This window comes from Pseudopipra pipra, chromosome 7 (genome assembly GCF_036250125.1).
Source record: "Pseudopipra pipra isolate bDixPip1 chromosome 7, bDixPip1.hap1, whole genome shotgun sequence".
NCBI classification, from domain to species: Eukaryota; Metazoa; Chordata; class Aves; order Passeriformes; family Pipridae; genus Pseudopipra; species Pseudopipra pipra.
In genome coordinates, this window is record NC_087555.1 from 4,085,699 (window position 1) to 4,106,853 (window position 21,155).

A 21,155-nucleotide genomic window follows, 5' to 3' on the forward strand; every position below is an offset into this window, starting at 1 on the left:
TCTGAAGGTGTTTCTGCCACTAAATGCCTCCCTCATGGTACTGCCCCTCTTCTACTGCTTCCTTGTTATTTGGATTGTGAGTGGGTTTTTTTCCCCTAAAATCAATCCTGTACTGGCCAGTCCTACCCCTTAAAAAGCAGCTTTAATGTTTTTTTAAATTCTTTCTTTAAGATCAGTTCTCACCTCCCACATAGGGGCCAGACCAGAATTAAGAGCAAAACAGAAGTAGTCTTGGTGGTTTTTTCTCTCTGAAATAGAACTGTTGGGTTTTCTTCCAGTCATTTCGGGTTCGGCTATTGTCTGAAATGCCACATCCTAGTCTGGGGGGACTTACATGTATTTTGTGGTAATGTTTTACTACTTTTAGGCAGCCCACAAGGGCTGTGGGAATGTTTTTTCCCCTCCTTTGTGAGAGAAGCTCCTCTGAGTGTGTGTGTGTGCTCGATCCCTGTGCCAGGTGCTCCTCAGCCTCCTCCTGTCCACGCTGAGGGGGAAGTTCTTGACTCTGGGGCCCCTTGGTGCCTCTTTGGGAGGTTTTGAACCAAACCTTTAGTGCCCAAGTCGTAATAAATCAGAAGGTCCATAGGCAGCCCTGAATTTTCCATATTTGACTCCATGAAGAAGGTAAAGGCCTTGGAAAGGAAAACTTTTAAGGGCGGGGGGGAGGGAAATTTCTCCAATTTTGGCTCTGATGACCTTCTTTGAGTGTGAACTGTTATTTGAGGCTGCTATCAACACTGCCTGTGGGAATATGTGCTATTCCCAAAGGATTCTTTATCTAGGAGCTGGAAGGAGACAGTGATGGAACAGATTCCTCAGTAGCAGATGATACCTTACAAGTATCTTTTTAGCAGCATGACTTCTGCAGTGACATCACCAGCTCCTGGAGACTCAATGAATCACAGCAAATCTCCCACTTGAATGGGATGCTGCAGCGTGGGAAACATCTATGTGCTTTTAAAAAAAAAATCCTGTTTGTTAGAATGTGATTCTCCCCTGGGAGGCCGCAGGGGTTCCTCCCAGGAGGGGTGGTGTGGCCCCCATGTCGGCCTCGCTGGGGTTTTCAGGCCAACACGGCATTGACTTGACTTTGACTTCCTTCCCCAGTGCTTTGAATCCGTCTTTTTAATCTGGGCAGGACGAACTGCAGTTTGTGGTGATGGATTACAAAGAGTTTCTGCCTCTGCTTCATTTGACAAGGAATTGGCAGCTCCCTCCAAGACAGTTTCAGCTCCCTCTTATTTCTCCTTTCCCAGGCTCCTCCTTTTGGGTCTTCAGTGGGTGCTCAGTGTGCAGTTGTCTTGCAGGCTAGAATTTCAAGGGAAAAATAGGGGAAAAAAGGACGGTTTAGTATTTAAATCCTCATTTGAAAACTGTTAGTGATGGTGACAGGTTTGTGATAACAATAAAAGCTGGGGCTTTTCAGCCAAGGTGATACTTGGTAGCGGTAAACAAAACACCAAAGGGATTCAGCCAGTTTCCAGACAACTTGAATGCTTTAACCATCATATTTATACAGAAAAGTACAGTTCAGCATTTACTTAACCTGAAAATTGGAAGCAATCCTATTGCATTGGGCTTAATATCAGCATTGTCATACACATCATCACTTTTTGGTTGGGTGCTGCCCGTCAGTGGGCTGGGAATGGTCAGATAGAACGAACTTCTTGCCTTTTTTTAAAGTAACAAACTCAGATTTTATGGTGAGACGTGGTGTTTTTCACAGGAATGGTGTAGCAGTCTGAGCTTGGAAAGGTGGATGTAGTGGAGGAAATCTGACAGTACTTACCCAGTGGACTAGTATGTGGATTTTTGCTCTTCAGTGATGATTTAGAAAGATTTCTGCAGTCTCTGGAGGTGTCTCTCACCCACTAGTATTAATTAAATTATGTTTCTTTTAGAGTCATGGAATGGTTAGGATTGGAAGGGACCTTAAAGCTCATCTGGCTTTGGATGATGTTTGTTTCAGGGAAACGCTGACAGTCCAGTTATTACTAGGAAAGTATTTTGAATATGAAGTTTTCCAAGGTATTTTCCATTTCCAGTGACTCATTCCCTTGGGCTCACAGTGCATCCTTGCCATACTTCATGTGTTGTGGCACAGAAAAATGGGGGGTCTTTCTAACACAGGTTTACCCAGCTGGAAGGATCAGCCACAACCAGTAAGATGAGCTGGGAGGTTTTACACGCTGACATTCCTATTCTGACTTCAGCTGCAAGTTACTGGCTCCAGGGTGTGAAGGGGAAATACTCTGCATGTGGACATGGCAGCATCGTGTGTGACCTGATGCAGCCTCACAAGGGGTGTAGTCTGTGCCCTGTAGCATGAGAATGGTCTTTAAAGTCCTTTCCAACCCAAACCCTTCTGTGACTGCATGAAATAACAAATGTACATTTTCATCCTCAGACTAAGCACTCATCAGTGACAGATAGTCCCCATTCATAGAGCTTTAAAAGATCACCAAGGATTCCTGAAGAATTATTTTCAGAAAATCCCCACTTGCCAGGCAACATACCTGAGTTTCATAGAATACTTAAGAGGCCTTGGTGTTTAATTAAATTAGAACAAACCTAATTGTAATAAATCATAGATTAATATGTGCCTAATGTTTTTAATAAGAAGGTAAAATGTAAGTTAATACTCACCAGGTTCCATAAAGACTCTGGTGTGAAGATCCAGAGTGATTATAAGGAGAATGTGAAAATTGATTAATTTTTAGTGATTTGTCATCTGTAATCCTTATCTCTCAGTGTCTCTGTATACAATTAGATACCAGTTTGTTGAGGCAAAGCTCATTACTAATTAGGTCACCATTTCTTATATTTAACCTTTGGATCCCAGATGTGAAGTGAGGAGGTGAGCTTTGGTGACAGACTGTTAGTGTCCCATGGAGGAATGGGATGTACTGGAATGGTGGGGAGGTTTTCCACTGTGGAAAAGGAGACCTGGGCTTCAACTTATGGTGTGATCTTAGGCACTGTTTTATTTTACTTTATTTTATTTTATTTTATTTTTTAACAGTTGACTAATAGAGCAGGTATACATAGAATCCCAGAGTCATAGAACATCAGGATCTGCTTCTACAAAATTACATATAGCAAAGATTATAAGTGCAGTACTCTGGTTTATTACTAACTAAAGAGTACAGGGTATGCTCAGAACTGTTATGACATGAAAAAATAACCATGGAGGAGGTTGGAAGTAGAGTTTTGCTTTTCTTTTAAATGTATTGATGAATACCTGCTGCCTTTATTCATAAAAATACCAATATAGTTCATCAGTTTTTTCTTTAAGTTGTGGATGTTATTGAAAAGCTGTTCCCAGGGGAACAGCTGACAACACTTGGAAAATACTTGGGAATAATCAATCTATTCATAATGAACTCTTTAATCATAAATAATCTATTTGTAATGAACCTTGCTGCTTCTCCACATGCAAAATATCCCAACAGCTCTTTCCCCAGCTCGATGGCACCGCAGCTGGTAAGGGCAGAGGCAGGTTGGCTCCAGTGGAAACACTGATTTCGTGCAGGTTATTTCCATAGAGAAGACTGGTGGCAAAGAAGGACAGAAAATACCTGGGAAAGGCAATTTTGCTTCTAAATAGGATGATTTTCAAAGGTTTTCACGTTGTCTGTTGTAGCTCCACAAGCCAAAGGAGAGTCTGTGTGTCTTCTACTGTGTCTTCTGCACGTTGTGTGGAGTCAGTACAGTCATCATACAAGGAAACTCTGCTTTGTGGTTCACTGAAGTATTTCACCATCTGCAATTCCTTATACCAGTGAAGAGGATAAAGTTTCCTTCTTCTGGCCAGAAATAGTTCTTTCAGGCTTTTTATTTCCTCCACAGCCTCTGACTGGAGGAGATGTTCCTGTTACATGTCATCAGGTCCCATAATTTGTCCTAATACTACTCAATGGCTCGTCTAGAAAATGTGAAGGGACACTGTCGAGGTTGTTAGGCACAAAGCTGAAACTGCCACACTTTGGAAAAAAAGAAGGAAAGATTGACAAAAACCGTCCCCCAGAGCCAGAATAAAATCCAAGAGGAATTTCTGAGCAATGCAGGAGCCACCACGTTGAATTTCTTTAAGTCTTTCCTTGTCAAATCATTCTGGGCTTTGGTCCTACTTGGAGGAGGGCACTGGATATACAAGAAACATTAAGAGGGTTCTTGTTCATTCCAGTTGTGAAGCAGAGTAGATCATGGAGACCCTGCAAAGTACAAAAGGATTCTGTCATTTCATTCAGTTTGCTGGAGCCTGAGATTTTGACTGACAAATCCGAAATGAAATTTTTTTTATCCCCTTTTTTCCCCCCAATAAGCTTTGTGGAAAGAGGAGATGGAGATTTTTACCTGCAAGTAAAAGGTACTGCCAAAACACCCTACAGCCTCCGTAATGGTCATGTAAGTCAGAAGTCCAACTGCTTTTGCAAGGGGGTGGGAGGGATGGGCTAGATTGAAATGAGAACTGGGGAAATGCTGAGAGATTAACTAGAAAAACTCTCCTTTAAATCCCTGTTTATATCTCAGCTGTATGGCTCTGGGGACAGGTTTCATTATTTCCCCTCCATTTTGGGGGTGAAACTGCTTCCCTGAGCTACATGGATCAGTGGAGTGAGGTCCTCTACCAGTTACAGTAACCTGAGAGTACCCATCAGTTACTCAGGGGGGTTTGGTACGTGCAGTGTATGCCCATTTCAAACAGGAAAAACTGACTTGGTTGGTTACAGCATTTTTCAGGGGTATGTATCCTCTTAGTGACATTAAGGCTTCCCTGAAGACAATATTTTGTTGGTCTGGAGGAAACCCAACAGGTCAATGTCTGGTTGATAGCTCTGACTTTGTCATGAGCTTGATATTACCTGTGATTGCACCTTGCTTTTGGCTTTTCATACTTAGTTTCTTTACCAAACCCATTTGTTCTTCCCCACCCAACAGGCAGTCTTTCAATCGTGTGCACGTGCAGATATGCCCCCTAAAACAAATAATCTGTATCAGCCTTCACTATGTTTGATGGCACAGTGTTTTGGCAGTAGTTTTGTACCACTGTGTCGTGAGTTTTTTGTGCCATCAATTACTGCAACTACCTGCACACTAACACCACATGGAGGGGGGAGAGAGCCTGTGCTTCCTTTTGGAGAGCTGATTGCTGGGTTAGAAAAATACAGCGGGGTCATGCAAATCCCTCACAATGCCTGGAAGATGCAGAGTAGTAACTGGGCAATAAGTCGTGTGCTCGAAGCTGAGGTGGTACAAGAGGAGCTGAACTCCTCTGCCTTGAGCAAACACATCAAAGTTCTCTTCATTAATACATATACATGTACACAAGCTCAAAGCTTTTAACACATTTTCTGTAATCCTGAGCAACAGGACAGTTGTTGTGTAACAGAAGTTTTGTGGGTTGGACGTAATTAGGTGAAGAGTGTGGAAATGTTTAGGAAGGTGAAGTGCACAGGCCTTACAGTTCTGCACTCCAGAGGATGCCTGTGTTCTGAAAAGCGCTGTGGTTGAGGGGGGAAGTGCAGGAGACAAGGCAGGGAAGTGTCAGTGGGAAGGATAGCAAAGGTGATGAATATAAATCAGTGGATGGAAAATGTCTTAGTTGGTAAAGGAAATTAAAGATATTAAAAAGATATCAAAAAAGATCTTAACAAATTATATTTAAAAAGAATTGGTGATCTGTAGAATGTGAGGTGTGTAAGGTTGAGGAAAGAGCAATTCCTTAAATTCATTAGCAACAAATAGATTCTAGCCATGGTATGACTCCAATGCCTGATGAAAGACTATAACAGTGAATCCTGATTTCAGAAAGGAAGAACAAGAAATTTCCTGTCACTGAGAAAAAGAGATAAGAACTCGGCTCACCTTAATTTTGTACTTCTAAACAGTTACATGACAGCTAAACTTCCTCTGCAGTGGGTGTTTTATTTATTTATTACTTATATCTGCACAACCAGATTAGCTGTGGGCAGGAGTCCTACAAAGTTGACTTAAGAGCTTTCTAATCAACTGTCATGTAATTTTGACGGGTTCTTGTAGCAGTGGGAATGTTGCAGAGAACTGGAAAAAAATGGATATTATGCTTGTAGCTGAAAAGAGGGAAGGGATCCTGAAGAATCTGTGTATTATTTAACCTCACATTGGTCTGGTGTGAAATAATGGGAAGGCTGATGTGTGATATGGTTAGAAAGTAATTTCCACTGGCAGAGTAACAAAGCTGTCCAAATCTCTTACAGGAGATTGTCAAGTGATAAAAAGCTGAGGAATTTTTAATGCCACATTATCACAGTTATCTTGCAAGAGCAAGTACACTGAGTTAGTCCTCAGATCACAGGAAGCAGTTAATGGGTGCCCATCATCCAGCCCCAGGGAGGAGTTAACTTTTGGGGTTTGTTTTCAGCTACATGCTCTTTGATGTTCTGGGTGATTTTTTTTCCTTGATTCCTATGGTAGTCATCTTCCTACTCCATCCACATTTCTCCTGCTAGTGGGAATGCAGCACGGAAGACTTTTACCTCTCCAGGGATCTTCTAAGCCTTCTGGAGAAAATTCTGATTGCTGCTCCTGGTTTGTCAGCTCCCTTCTCCTCCTCTCCTGTGAATGTTCTCCCATGTGCACATGCAAACCAAGCTTCTGTCTTCCTGTGGCCAACCCAGAGATTGATCTGCTGGGGCTTTGTATTCCCTATCCAGGTTTAGCTGAGATATTGGGAAGGAATCCTTCCCTGGGAGGGTGGGGAGGCCCTGGCACAGGTTACCCAGAGAAGCTGTGGCTGCCCCATCCCTGGAAGTGTCCAAGGCCAGGTTGGATGGGGCTTGGAGCAGCCTGGGCTAGTGAATGGTCTCCCTGCCCATGGCAGGGGGTTGGAACAGGGTGAGCTTTAATGTTCCTCCCAACCCAAACCATTCTGGGATTCTGTGATTGTTATGTCCCTTCCATGTCAGTGTGACAGAAAAATGCCATCCTTAGCTCTCTGAGTGTCGCTGAAGTGCATGATCTGGTCTTCACATTTTGACTTCGTCAATTGCTGCAGCATTTTTTTTCCTGGCCTTGATGACTGTGGAATCTGTTATCTCCATCCAAAAGCTGCTGCACTTTTACCAGCTGGTGTCTGTTTGTGTGAACCTCAGCATCTGTTTATTACAGTTTTCTTCCTTCAAGAGTTAAATGCAGGGGATCAAAATACCTCACCCTTGTCCTCCTACAGCCTAAAAAATCTTGCAACTTGCCAAGGGCTGCTCTGCATTGAGGCCTATAATATATGCAAATAGTGGAGAAGGCAATGAGAACTTGCCTGTGTGGGCTATAATCCAAATGGACCCTTCAAGTGCTGTGTAACCTTTAAATATCATGTGTGACCCTTTGGCATCCCTCTAAAAGCTGGTTTTTATTGTGGGTGAGCTGGATTGTAATATACTGTTTATTTTAAATTTCACTTTTTTAACAGCAGAATGAGATGAGGAACTACAACCAGTACTGCTTGTGAACCTGCCTGTAAATCTGAGGAGGCTGGTGGGGTTTAGTTAGTTGTTTACAAAGTGTGAGTTACAGCTATGAACATACCAGTCCGACTGCATCACGTGAATACACAAATCTCTACTCCATTACTTTGTTCAGTTGGCAAAATTGGCTTTTATTCTCCCCCTGCGTGGTTGTTTTCTTTTTCTTAGAGTCATAGAATCACAGAGTGGCTTGGGTTGGAAAGAGACCTTAAAGACTATGTAGTTCCAACCACCCCCTTCATTAAAGAGAAGTGGGCATTGGTTTTGTAGAAGTGGATTTTTGTTTTTTAAGAAAAATAACACATGGGAATAAAGCAAACTCAAGGAAGCTCAGTGCTGGGATTTGCTGCTTTTGAAAGGCTGGCTTGATAAAATACGTTTGACTTCTGCAGAGAGTGGGATAATACCAAGAGCACCAATGAGATGAAGCTGTTCTTGATGGGCTGCTTGTAAATATAAAGCCCTGTTCATTTCCCAAGGGAGGGAAATCCTGTCTCCTGCTCCCTTTAAAGCTGCCCCATCCCTGTCTCCTGTCCAAGGGAAAGATGGGATTTGCAGTACATGGGGGGGGGGGGATATTCTGCTGCACCATACCAGTTGTGACAGCTCTGTGTGACTCTGCAGTTTGGCTTTTGCCATCAGGGCAGATCCATAAACAACGTGGAGCTTTGTGGAATCATTAATGCCATGCTTGTATTGATGATTTCATTTCTGCACTGGAGGAGCAGGGCCAGTCCCTCCTGCTGCAAGGCTGCAGCTTCCCTGCTTTATGATGATACTCCTCTTTCCTTTTTCTTCCTCCCCCCTACCAAAAAAAAAAATAAAAAAAATAAAACCCATTGGGTAAATTGATTTGGGGCTCAGCCTTGACAGAATCCCAGCCTTCGGCCCCTGGCACCGGCGTGGCCACGGCATGAGCACTTCCTGATTATTGGGATGCTCCGGCAGAGGCTGCCACATCAGACTCGGAGGTGTGCAGAGATTAACTGGTGTCTGTCCGACCATTTGTCATACAAATAACAGTGCCAGTAGAGTGAAATACTATAAATCACTTTTTTCCAGGATTGAAACCTTTTATCAGTTGCGTCACTTCCATTATTCAGTAAGCGATTAGTAACGGCCATTGTGGTTGAGCCAGTTAGTAGTTAACACCTCAGAGCTGTGGCTTGTGAGGGAGCCTGTGACACCAGGTTCTGATGTAAATTCAGGATTTAATATTTACTTTCCCAGGCCCAGTGCAGTTGTTCCTGGGGGTTTTGCTGGAAAGTGGAAGGCAGCGCGGCTTCTTAATTCCTTGCTCACTCAGGCGGCCACGTGGTGTTTGTGTGTCCCTGCCAGAACACACCGTGTTTCAAACATGCAAATGTCAAATTGCAACCTCCTTTTTCCGACCTCATTCCAGCATCTCCCCAGGGATTTTCTGCAACTGTAGCTTTTGAAAAAAAAGTCGAATTACAGGAATGATAACCTTCACGTAAGAGCAGCCGCAGAGTCACGAGTTAATCCTGAGCTTGGGGCATTTGTACAAAGCAGCATCTGGGCAGATGTTGGGGAATAGCACAACCATTGGTTGAGCAGAGAGTGTGGGAAGGTTATGGTGGCTTCTTTGTAAACTACGTGTGAAAATTCCATGCTGCTTTATCCCATTGCCTGCTTTGATCAAGCTATTTGATTTTAATTTTTCAGGCTTTGAGGAGTCCTAAAATGGAAATTCATAGATTTTTGGGTTGGAAGGGACCTCAAAGACCATCCAGTTCCAACTCCCTGCCATGGGCATGGACACCTCCCACTAGACCAGGTTGCTGAGTTTGTCCTCCTTACACTGTAGGTCCCAACATCTGCAGGTCTGCATTTTCTAATGTAGTCAAGGGAAGGACCTGGAAGTTGCCTTCTCTGTCAGTGCAGGATGATGTAGAACCTCAGGTAAAAAGGGTCTTCAGGGCTTTTTTTCCAACCTAAATGATTCCAGGGTGACCATCCTGTTTAAGCACAAGCTTTCAGGTTTATAGAGAAATAATCATTAAAGGTGGCTCAGTAGTTTGTAGGAAAAGACCTTGACACAATAAATCTCTCCATTAGTTTCTCCAGCAAGGAATCCCTATGTTAACGTGGGACTGAGTAACATGCTGAACTATTAAGCACCTAATTCTGGAAGATTGGCTCCTGTTTGTTTTTACACGTGATGAAAATTAAGGAAGAATTCATGTTCTGTATCTAAAGCTGCAGTGGGAAGCGGTGCTGTGTCTGATGTGATTCCCCCAGAACAAACAAAAGGGGGCTGTGTGTGCATGTTCCTCATCTGTGCCCTTGCTGGAGGGCAAACTGCTAATGAGCCTGGATCAGGGCTGGGTCTCTGCAAAGGATGATATGATGGGATCATGGAATGGTTTGTGTGGAGAGGGACCTTAAAGGGACCATCTCATTCCATCCCCTGCCATGGGCAGGGCCACCTTCCACTAGCCCAGGTTACTCCAAGCCCTGTCCAGCCTGGCTTGGACACTTCCAGGGATGGGGAGTCCCAACCTCTCTGGGCAGCAGCTGAGCCCATTTGATCCATGAGATGCCTTATGGATAGTCTTTCCCAGAATGCTGTAGCACAAGGTGTTCTTTTGCCTGACCTCAGGAGACTTGTGTTGTTGAGCAAGGTTTGGATCCTCTACCAAGGTTACCTTGTCTGTGCTTTATGGTCTGGTGTGTCTGGTGGTCCTGAGGAGCTGACAGGGACAGCACCTGCTTTTTCAGGAGGGGAAACAGCTTGTGACATCTTTTTGTATAAGGTTTTGTTTTCCTAGTGTGAGCTTACCTTTTACAGTAGGGTGGATGTTATGGATTTAATAGGTGAGAAAATAGTGAGAAAGATGAGAGAGGGTAGGAATGGAAATTCCCATTTCTGTTCCATGTTCCAATTCCTTTTAACTAAATAAAAGCTGGAATGCCAAAGTGGCAATGATGCCTAATGTACCTTTCTGCTACCTTAAAAGAATACAGGTGACTTACAAGCCTCCTTTGTTATCAGAGGGTAGTGCAGTCTCCTTTATTTATTTTAAAATAATTATAATAAATGCTGAACAAAATAAATGCAAGATAAGCAGTATACCCAGGTCTTTGAAAAAATCAAACACTTCATCATCTGTATCTACAAAAAATCTCAAGTAAATGAGAACTGTAAGAATTTCATAAATATTGGTCCTGCCCATGTCCTGGCTCAGCTTTCCCTTGTTTCTTTTAAGATACCTTGGCAAGAAGGTGCTGTGGAGCTCATTGATGTGCAGAGAGCACCTTCACATCCCGCTTCATATGTAAATATTTTTTATCTTCAAACAAGTTACAGATTTTTTACCACCTAAAAAACCCCCAAACATGCTCTTTTTGGCATTAATTCCGCCCAGTTATACTAGTTATGGTAGTATATTTTATTTCTAGTTTGCAGTGTTTCCATTCTGACACCTAATATACGTTGGAACAGAAATTTTGTGGCCAAAAACTGTGGGAAATTTCAAGATGCCTGCACTGAGTTTATCTTTTAAAAGTAAGCAGTGAGGAGCAGCAGAAGCTCTTTCTGTTGTTCTGTAGCTGGTTTCTTGACAGTAATTGCTGGCACCAGCAGCCAAACATGGCAGCTTTGTGTTCCAAGGGAGAAGGGGGCAGGCAGTGCATCCTTGCTGAAGGGATCCCAGTGCCCCTCGTTCGTCAGCCTGTGCCGGGCGAGTGTCGGCTCCTTGTCCACGGGTGGAACCGATGGTCTGAGACATGGATCAGTCCATCGTGCCATGAAGGCAGTGCTTCCTGGGGTGAACAGGGAAGTGTCTCTGTTCCCACAGGCAACACTGTGTCTGGGCTGATGGCAAATAACCCCACACAACCCCTCGGTGTCCCACTCCTGCTCCACTAATCTTCCTTTCCTCGGTGTCCCTGGATTCTTCACCCACACTCTTGTTTCCTCTTCAGGGATGCTTTTTCCTGCTGTCCATCCAAATACACCGAGTTGGATTTAGTGATGGTGCATTTTGCATTTTGTATAATTATTCATTACAAGAGATTGGACAAGACAACCTTTAAAAGGTCCCTTCCCACCCAAGCCATTCCACGACAGTGGGAGCTTTCCCAATAAGGATCTCAAAACCCGAGTGCTTTTGGTGTCACATCAACCAGGGTTTGTTGTCACAGGTGCCATTCTGGCCAGGTGTAGTGGTCTGAAGAAGCCTCTGTCAGTCTCCCCTTGCATCCTGGGGTCGTATTTAGCTGCAAGGTGCAGAGCTGGGAAGTGCTTCCTCACTGGCTCTGGTTTCCAGTGGCATCCCAGGTGGTGGTGTCACCTGAGCTCTGATGATACCAATTACAGGCATGACACTGATCTTGAAATCTGGATAATTGGGTAGAAATTCAAATACCTTTGAAATTCCAGAAGGGCCGATATCTTGGATCAAATGGAAGGGGATGCCCAGTGAAGTGATGAAGTCACCATTCCTGGAAGTGTTCAAAAGAGGAGTGAATGTGGCATTTTGCAATATGGTTTTAGTGGTATTTGGTTGAAGGTTGGAGCTGATGATCTTGGTGGTCTTTTCCAGCCGTGACGATTCTATGATTCTGTGAAATCTAATAGTGTAGCCCAAAGAAAAGGGAATTTACTACCACAAAAGAAGTATAATAGGAGTAGTTCATATTTAGCATTTGAGGCTTAGATATAATAAACTGCTTTGTTGTAAGCCAAGAGTAAGCCAAGGTGTGCTGGACACTTGCTTAGCTCGTGGATAGCTCTGGTAATTAATGCATGATGATTATAGGTTATTCTTGTCATATTTCCAGGTGTAAAAGATATGATATAAGTAATAGAATGGAGTTTCAGGGCCTGCTTGTGCTGTAGCTGGCTTCACTCCTCTGAAGTAGATTAATATGGATCTATTTGAATATAAATATTAAAGTGCAATTAAGCCAAATACGTAATTTTCAATCAGCACATTTGGGGTGGTTTTTACATGTGAATTACTGGAGTGGGGCAGCTGGGCTGTACAGAAAACTGTCATGCAGCATTAGAAGTGAAAAAATCAGAGATGATCTTGACAAACCATGTTTTGTCAGGGCAATGTTTTCGTTTCCTCTGCAGGAAAAGCTCTTTACAGTTGTTTTTTTTTTTTATTTTTAGTCCAGATGCGTCCGAAAAAAAAAAGCAGTGGCAGAGTGACAAAGTGATTCTCCTAATTCCATAACAGCTCAGCTGGCCTCGTGGAGTCAACCCAAATTGGAGGAGCTAACCCTGGGAACGGGTTGTTTTGCAGGGCTGGAGCTGGAGCTGGTGGTCCAGTGATCACAGCCAGGCCCTCACAGCCGTGGCAGGGGGAGGCTCATTAAATAATTACACCTTTGATTAGCTGCTTCAACTGCTCGTTGCCTTTGAAATATGATAGTATAATCTAAAGCTTTTATTAAAAGACAATTTTTCTAGGTGGTTGAGAAGGGATATTTTTGTGTGTGTGGAGAAAAGGGGCCATAATTTTCTGCTTCACGATAATGAAAAACTGAGAGAAATGTTTCCAATTACCATTTAGTTTTGTCAATTCGAATCTTGCGTGTTTATAGTGTATTGGAAAGGCAGTGAAGTCGTTTAGTGGGTCCTTTACCTATTGCAGAAGTTTTGATGGAGAAATATTGCAAGGAGGGAAAAAAAAAAAATTAAAAACATTTTTTAGGAATGTTTAATTAGAGTAACTTTTTTCCCCTGTCACGAGCAGAAGTATGAATGTGTTTTCATTTTTTTTTCCCTTCATTTGAAATGTTCAAAGCTGAATAGAAGCCAAACGTAATTAACTATTAATAGGATTTGAAGTATTACTTATAGAGTGTTTTCTGGGTTTAAAATAGAGCGCTGGGAAGGATTTCAGCTCTGGAGGAAAGGGTGGGGGTTTTTTGTACCAGACAGAGAATTTTACTTGTGTTTGGGGAAATATCTGTAACTCAGCACTTTTAGTAATTTACTTTACTAATTTACTTTACACAGCTTGTTTTTTTAGTATTCTGGAGTCCAAAAAGAGCATATTTAGGACTGTTACCATATGAAATACTTTTTGTCTCTTGGATCCATTTTTTTAGCCCCCTGGGATGTATGTCTTGGTAACATCCGTGCACCAAACAGGTGTGTTTGGAAACTTAAAAGTCATGTTCAGGTTTCCTTTGGAAATCTGGGTTAATAGATAAACTGTACATATTTGATAGAAATTATAAAAAATTGATGGACACATTTATCATCCCTGCCTGTGTCAGGGGACTGGAATGAGAAGGGCTCTACGGCCCCTTTCAACCCAAACCATCTGAGAATCCTGTGATTTTGTGATTTTATGATTCTGTGATTTTTAAGTTCTGTGCACTTTGTGGTTTTGGTTTTTTTTTATTTTATTTTAAAATTTAGGTGTTGGACAGGTCTAGAAACACAATGTTTCCAGTTTATTTTACTTTCTAAATGTCGTATATTAGATACGCCTGGGATTTGGGCTGCCTTTTTTTTAACCCTTTCGGAGGAATTTTTGTCATTGCTTTCACATAGGGTAAAACAATGTCAGGCCCTTTCACAGTCTCAGAGACAAGTTTCCATGGGCTGAGAATCTCCTGAGTTGCATCTTAATGGAATCATTTTCATCCTCTTACCAAAGAGTGTGGGTGTTGAGCAAATTCCTGTTCTGCTCATCAGCAAGGGTGAGACTGTAGGTATTAAGACTCTCCGAAGAGTAAAAGCATATTTCTGCTTATCAAAATGTATAGAGAACTGAATTAGTGCGGGTTTAAAGGGGTTAATATGAGGTTTTGTTGAGTACAGTACCTTGAGCATCCTCAGAGAACTTCCCTGGTACCAAACAGATGGATCCTCAGATCACACCTGGGTACATTCCTTCTACAAACACCTGCTGCTTTAAGAAAGAATGGTACCTGATCATGGTGTCAGTAAACATATTTACTACAAAACCTAATCAAAACAGGACAAGTAGACTCATTAACAGAGAATAAATAGCAGGCCTGTTAAAGAAAGCAACCACAGAGATTCTGTCTGCAGGGGGATGGTCACAGCTGGGAAGTTACTGTCTGCACAAGTACAAAGAGAGGGGGTAATTGGCAGTGATCAAGTTTAACTGATTCCCAGTTACTCCATATCTTGGCAAAAGGTTCTACTGAAGCCTGGTTTTCTTCTGTGATACCAACATGCCTATTTTCACTCTAAGATATGAGAGGCTGTTTTACATCCAGAGTGTGTGTGTGTAAGTGGGTATAGTTCAGCTCACAGTGGAGTTCTCAAAAACATCAGCAAAGGGAGGCCTCTCTGTCTCCAGATCCAGCTGGATTTCCTCCCAGAGCTGCATTGTCATGCACTCCATTGTCATGGAGAGACCCAACATGTATCATCTCCCACTGGATTTAAGTATCTTCTGCTTGCATTCAGTGTTTAGGGCTCTCTTTTGGTTGGTTTTGGATGTTCAAAGACCTGCAGAGCCATCAAGTAACCTGTACAGCTCCCACTTCAAAGCATGTGCATTACAGTCCCTGCCTCACAAATGGAAAAATTGCTGCTCAGGACATAGAAAGCTGAAATAAAGGAGTGGAATTGCCTCTGGAAAAGCACAGTGAGCCCAGTCAGTGCCTGCCAAGTCATGGCAAAGGCTTCCATGATCTCCAAGCTCTGTGTGCTCTGCAGCCTTTCCCCATTTGCAGCAACCAGTCTGTAGCAGTTCTTCACCTCACGAGTGTCCTGATGTGTTTGATTTAAGCAGTTTAAGGTTCTTTGTAGGAAAACCACAGCAGAAAACACTTCTGACCCTTCCAAATTTGTATGAGTCCATTTCAGGTTGGACATCAGGAAAAATTCCTCCCTGAAAGGGTGGTCAGGCATTGGAAAGGGGTGCCCAGGGCAGTGGAGGGGTCACCATCCCTGGCAGTGCTCAAAAACTGAGTGGATGTGGCACTTGGTGATATAGGTATATGTAGTTAAATTCATTCCAGGTATTTGATGTTTGAGAGAGGTGTGTTTCTGGGTTTTTTCTGGAATCTCTAGTTAGAGACACTTCTTAGTGGCTTTTTTGGAAGAAAACACACTTCCAGGAGATACTTCAAATCAATCTGCCTTAAGGATCTTTCTAATTAGTGAGTTTTGCTGTTACATAAGGGAGTGTTTCTTACAGCTTTTTCTTGGTAACCAGTTGGGGCTGATTTGATTGTTTAAGTGTGTATATGATATAGATAATAGATGTAGATATAATATAGATATAATGTGGATATAGATATATAGATATATAGAGTTGGCAACAAGAGCTTTTGTTGAATTGACTTTGGACCCAGCAAGTGAACCCAGACCAAAGAGGCTGAATATCCTGTGATATAAGTGAAAGCCAAACCAGGCAAATAATGACCTGTGGTGCCTGTTCCAGCCTTGTTGGTCGGTAACAACACTGTCATTCCAAAGCCAGGCAGGGTAGGAGGCTCCACTGGGTCCTGGCACGTCAGTCACCTCCAGAGGCTGCGCTTGGCAGTGCCCAAACCCTGCTGCTGATAATCCTATTGAATCCTCAAAGCCAGGAGAGCACCTGGAGCAAACAGGCTGGAGCCTAATCAGTGGGAAAGGACACACTGGGATGTATCAGGACCTCAGCATCACTGTGGGAAAAGTCCATTTGTTTAAAGAGAAGGGAAAGACCTGACACCTACCACATTAAAATGGATTATTTCATCAATAGGTTAATAGAAAACCAGGCTGAGAGTTCACTCCTGCTCACACAGCCAGACTCAAACATGCCATTAAAGTGTGAAAAATGGAAAAGGGACTGGGAAAGGGTCTCTGTGCACTGCAGACCATCTTCCCTTCAGAGGGGTGCCAAACCTCGATTTTGCCTATTTATATGTAAATGTTTTAGAGGAAAAACAAGTTCTCTGCTGGGCAATTGTGCCTCTGTAGGTGCCGAGACTTGTTAAAATGAAAGGTTTTTTTCAGCTTGAAGGATGCGCCCAGTGAAAACACTTTCAGATTTGATGATGTCACTGCGAATCCAGTCCTCCTTTTCTGTATATGACATAAAAGCCTGCAGATGGCTTTATTAAAACCTCATATAGCTTAACAGCCTTAGTTCTTCAGCTGAAAACCAGGCTTTTTGTTAAAGATTGGAATGACTTCATGTCACTGTTCCTTTTCCCCAGAAGCAGCCGTTTGGTCTGACTTTTGTGGGGCATTCAAAAAGTTCCCTCATAAATACAGAAAGAAAATTTTTTAATTATTGTATCCCAGTACTCGGTATGTTGTGTGATGTCCCTGTCATCCCAAAGGGTGAGGAGCATCCGTGGTGGGAGAGGGGAGGGTCTAAGGTCCCTGAGGAGACCTCTGAGATCGTTGAGTCCAACCATTAACACAACACCACCGTGTTCACCACTAAACCAGGTCCCCAGGGGCCACAGTCACACTTCCAGGGATGCTAATCCCACCACTTCCCTGTTTTTTCAGTTGCTGGCAGTGCCAGCAGTGTCCTGGTGTACTTGGATGTTTCCTGCAGTTGCTGTCTGATGAATCTCAGCCTAAACATATTTTTGATTGAACGTCCTTCTCATGCTGGGATTTCACTCTTGAGGCAAAACGCGTCGATTTTAAAGAAGGTGAAAATGTGCTCTCCCCTAATGAGCACAGGAGTGGAGTGTTTTTGAGCAGTATTTTCTGCTAATTGTGAAACAGCAGCCAGGAGCTCAGAGAATCTCAAAGTTTGAGTCAATTCTAATAAAATGGGGATGTTACTGTTCTGTGTAAAGGATCCATTTTATTTTTTTTCCCTTTCCAAATAAACACCTTGATTTTGCAGTGGTTTGCCAGGGGGAAAGGAAGGGAGGACCAACAAACGTTGATTGCATCAATGTCTGCTTGACACTCTTCAGAATAATTAGGTGATGTCCAGAGAAGCTGTGGCTGCCCCAGCCCTGGATGGGGCCAAGTTGAACAGGGCTTGGAGCCACCTGGGCTAGTGGAAGGTGTCCCTGCCCATGGCAGGGGGTGGGACTGGATGGGCTTTAAGGTCCATCCAGCCCAGGCCATTCTGTGATTCTGTGATGATTTTAATGCCTCTGAGCTCAGCACTACAAATAGCATTTGTTGTTAGGAGGATTCAAGGTCATTACATCATCACTTCAATTTTTAAAGGCGATGATGTAAAAAGGAGGTTTAAGGGTGAACTCCAGGCACCAAGTGATCCCTACAGGCTTTTGGAGGAAAAGGAGCTCTTGTCAGGCTGTTCTGTCATGAATTAAATTGCATTTTACAGTAGCTGTTTTGTCTAGTCTTGTATCCTTTGCACAAATACTTCCTGCCTTTTTTTACTTCTCCTGGTCTGTTTTTGTCTATTCCAATAGCAGATCCATTTAATCTTGTCATGTCACATTGTAGAGACTGAAAGAAAAATCCCTCTCAAGAGTTTTTCTGTCTGGGCCGTGGATTGGAGAGGCTGAGTGGTCCTGTGTGCATTTTCTGTGTGGAGCTCTTCACTTGTTAACAGGCTCGTGCTTGTATTTTACTTCACATGCTTTTTGATGTTTCTTTTCTCCCCTTTTTCATTGATTTTCTTTTTTTTTTTTTTTTTTTTTGGTCCCCTTCTTTTTCTTTATTTTTATTCTCTTTTTTTTCTCTTCCCCTCCTGCTCTCTGGACGCAGCCAAACGCAAAGCTTGGAAACTAAACCGTGTTGGTAGCCTGCGAAATATATACAGCAGCAGCAGCACCAACACCGAAGGTAACAAACCCACCCGTCCCAGACGGAAACCTCCTCTCTTCCCCCTTTTTTTTAACCCTCTTCTCCAAAACTTCATGCTCCTTGCCTCTGTCCCTTCCCCAGTGTGGGCATGGAAGTGAGCTTTGCCCCGAGCATGCCTGTCCCACCTGTGTTTGCAGAGTCATTCCACCTGGGCTTTCCGTCTCTCTGGTTGTGCCTTTTACTTTGCCATTTGTGTTCCTTTCAGCTTACTTAAATCTTGACCTTTCCCTCTAGTCGTGGAGTGGTGATGTTTAAATTACTTCAGGAACCCATTTTCTCCTTTTATTTTTTTTTTTTTTCAGGAGATACATATATATTTTCCCTTTCTCCGTGTGGGCACTCAATGTAATATTTCCCAAGTTATTACAGTTTTTAAAAGTGTTAGTATCAGGTGTAATGATCTGTAGCCAAATACAATAGTGTGCCGTGACATTTAAGTAACAATCTTAATTTGTTTTGTGCAAGCCTTCTCCATAATGCTCTTTGCAGCTCTAATCCAGAGGCGAGACAGTGCCGGGTCATTTGCATGTGCTGCTCTTGCTTGTAAATTCTGGATATTGTTGTATTTCTAAAGGTCACCTGGTGCCAAAGTTCACAAATTGACTTACATTGCTTTTTTTCCCACCCAAGACAGCCGTCATGCCTTTTGTATAATAGCACATGGAATTTTATATATTTATTTCCCCCTCCCCACACCTCCACCTTCGTTTGAACAACACAATTATAAACTGCCTTTTTTTATATATATATATATATTTTTTATTATTACAAATGTCAAAGGTCAGAATTACTTGGAAACCAGGCAAGGAGAGGGGGTGAAAAAAACACTCCAGCACCACCATCTCCAGCAGCATGGAAGAGGGATGGTGTAAGAAACAGGGAATGCAAAATAGGTCACAACTCAGTAATCTCGCTGGAAGGGAGGGGGATTTTTTTTTCCTCTTCACTTAAGTGCAAACCAAATGGGTCAAGTAATGGCGAGCGCCTGCCCTAACACTAATTGACTTATTTTGGAATGATTATAACTGTAATATTTTTCTTAATGTCACTGTTTTCTGGGCTGTTGATTTTAGTGATTGCCAAGCGGTGGCATTAAATCTCTTGTAAATTTTAAATTGCGAGCTATTGCTGTAAACAAGTCCCTCTGTTCACATCCTGGTCATTAACCTTTGGTGATTTATATCACCCTCCTTTTTTTGCACAATTACAGCTAGTTGCTCTCCCTGCCAAACAAAGTGTGTGCAGGAAACAAAACTGGGATTTTATTTCAGCTTGTTAAGGCAGCTTTTTTAAAGTATAATTTTATTTTGTTTCTCAGTCTAAACATAAAATTATTACCTTTCAGAGCTGTCTTTTTTGTTCTTTTCTTTTCAATACACAATGAGAGAAAATGATTGTCAGATAGTCATAAGATTTGATTGGGTTTTTTTCCCCCCACTTTCCTCTTTAGTAATTTTTAATTTTCCCTGTAGTTGCTGGTCTTTATCTCCCAGCCAAATTTTTCTTCTAATCAGCATATTTGTTGTTCCAGGTTTAGTGCTTGAGAAGCTTGTGATTTTATATCTACCTGTTACTAAATCACAGCAGGGAAACAAATATATAGAATTCCCTCGTGTTTCACGGACAAAGGTTTTTTTAGGGCATGTCTATTTTCAGGGATCTTTTATCTTACTCATCAAACTAAGGATCAAAGGCACCGTGGTATGGGAATGTAGTCCTGCTGGCCATGGCCCAAAGAGTTTTGAGACACAGAATGAAATTCTAAAATTAGGCAAATGAATCTTTATTTGGATGTTTTCTCCCCCCTAAAAACTGCAGGTTCAGAGTTCTCCATAGCTTTGAGCTGGTCCCTTCAGCCCCCGTGTGAGAGCTGCAGTGGTGAGACGGGCACATGTCGAGTTAATGAGCATTGTGGGCATTAAAGCCACGTGCTTCCATAATTGTGCCTTCAGAAAAGAGAACGAGGATGGGAAATGACAGTCCAGGATAACAAATCCTCTCTGGTGCTCAGCTCGTGTTTGCTCAGTTGCACCTATTTACACACCAAAAATATTTCCATCCCTACAGTCCGGGTTCTAAAGTCTTGGAGCAGAAAGCAACCTCTCCAGTGATTTTTGTCACTATTTTTAGGTATTCCCTGTGCTTCTGGGTAGCCAGTCTCAGGTTAGGGTAGAGAACTGTGCAGCTCAGGTGCTGCAGCTGTGCTGAGGGGGTGTGAGGGTGCCCAGCCTGGTGGCATCCTGGAGCATCCTCCGTCCGGGGGGCTCCTCCCTCTTGGCTGTTGGACAGCAAAAGCAGTGCTGTGGGTGCGCAAGGGGGGGATTTTCACAGGGTGTAAGAGCCCTGAAGGACTCTACCTTCTGAGGGCACTACAGAATCCTTTAGGTTGGGAAAGCCCTCCAGGATCATCGAGTCCAACCTGTGCCCAATCCCCACTTCGTCCCCCAGCCCAGAGCACTGAGTGACATGTCCAGGCCTTCCTGGGACACCTCCAGGGTGGGGACTCCAAACCTCCCTGGGTAGCCCCTCCCAAGGCCTGACCATCCTTTCCAGAAGAAATTCTTCCTGATGCCCTGAACCTCCCGTGGCACAGCTTGAGGCTTGTCCTCTTGTCCTGTCACTTGTTCCTTGGGAAAAAACACAAGCCCCACCTGGCTCCACCCTCCTGTCAGGTGGAAAGGAGGTAAAAATTCCACAGCTCCGTCCTCCGTCAGTTTTTATCATTGCAAGAAATCTTACTCTCGTGAATTTTAGGATTTTTCCTAAACTCTCAGTTTTCAGATCTGGGTTTTTTCTATAGGGAGCCACTGACAAGTGAAAAAGTCCCACCCACTCCCTATTGCAGGCAGCCAGGCTTTAAGCAATCCTTTGATTCTCCAGGGGGGAAA

General features: G+C 43.0%; 1 protein-coding gene across 14 annotated transcripts in view; it reads left to right on the forward strand.

Moving 5' to 3' along the window:
• Positions 1-21,155, forward strand: part of LOC135416934 (arf-GAP with GTPase, ANK repeat and PH domain-containing protein 1) — a 319,524-nt gene that overhangs the window by 244,936 nt on the left and 53,433 nt on the right. For 9 of the 14 annotated variants that reach the window (XM_064660296.1, XM_064660297.1, XM_064660300.1 and 6 more), the window contains one exon: positions 18,169-18,246. The exons of the other annotated variants lie outside the window; for them this stretch is intronic. In XM_064660296.1, the coding sequence (XP_064516366.1) occupies positions 18,169-18,246 (78 nt within the window). The remainder of the gene's footprint in view (positions 1-18,168; positions 18,247-21,155) is intronic. 14 annotated transcript variants of the gene reach the window in all.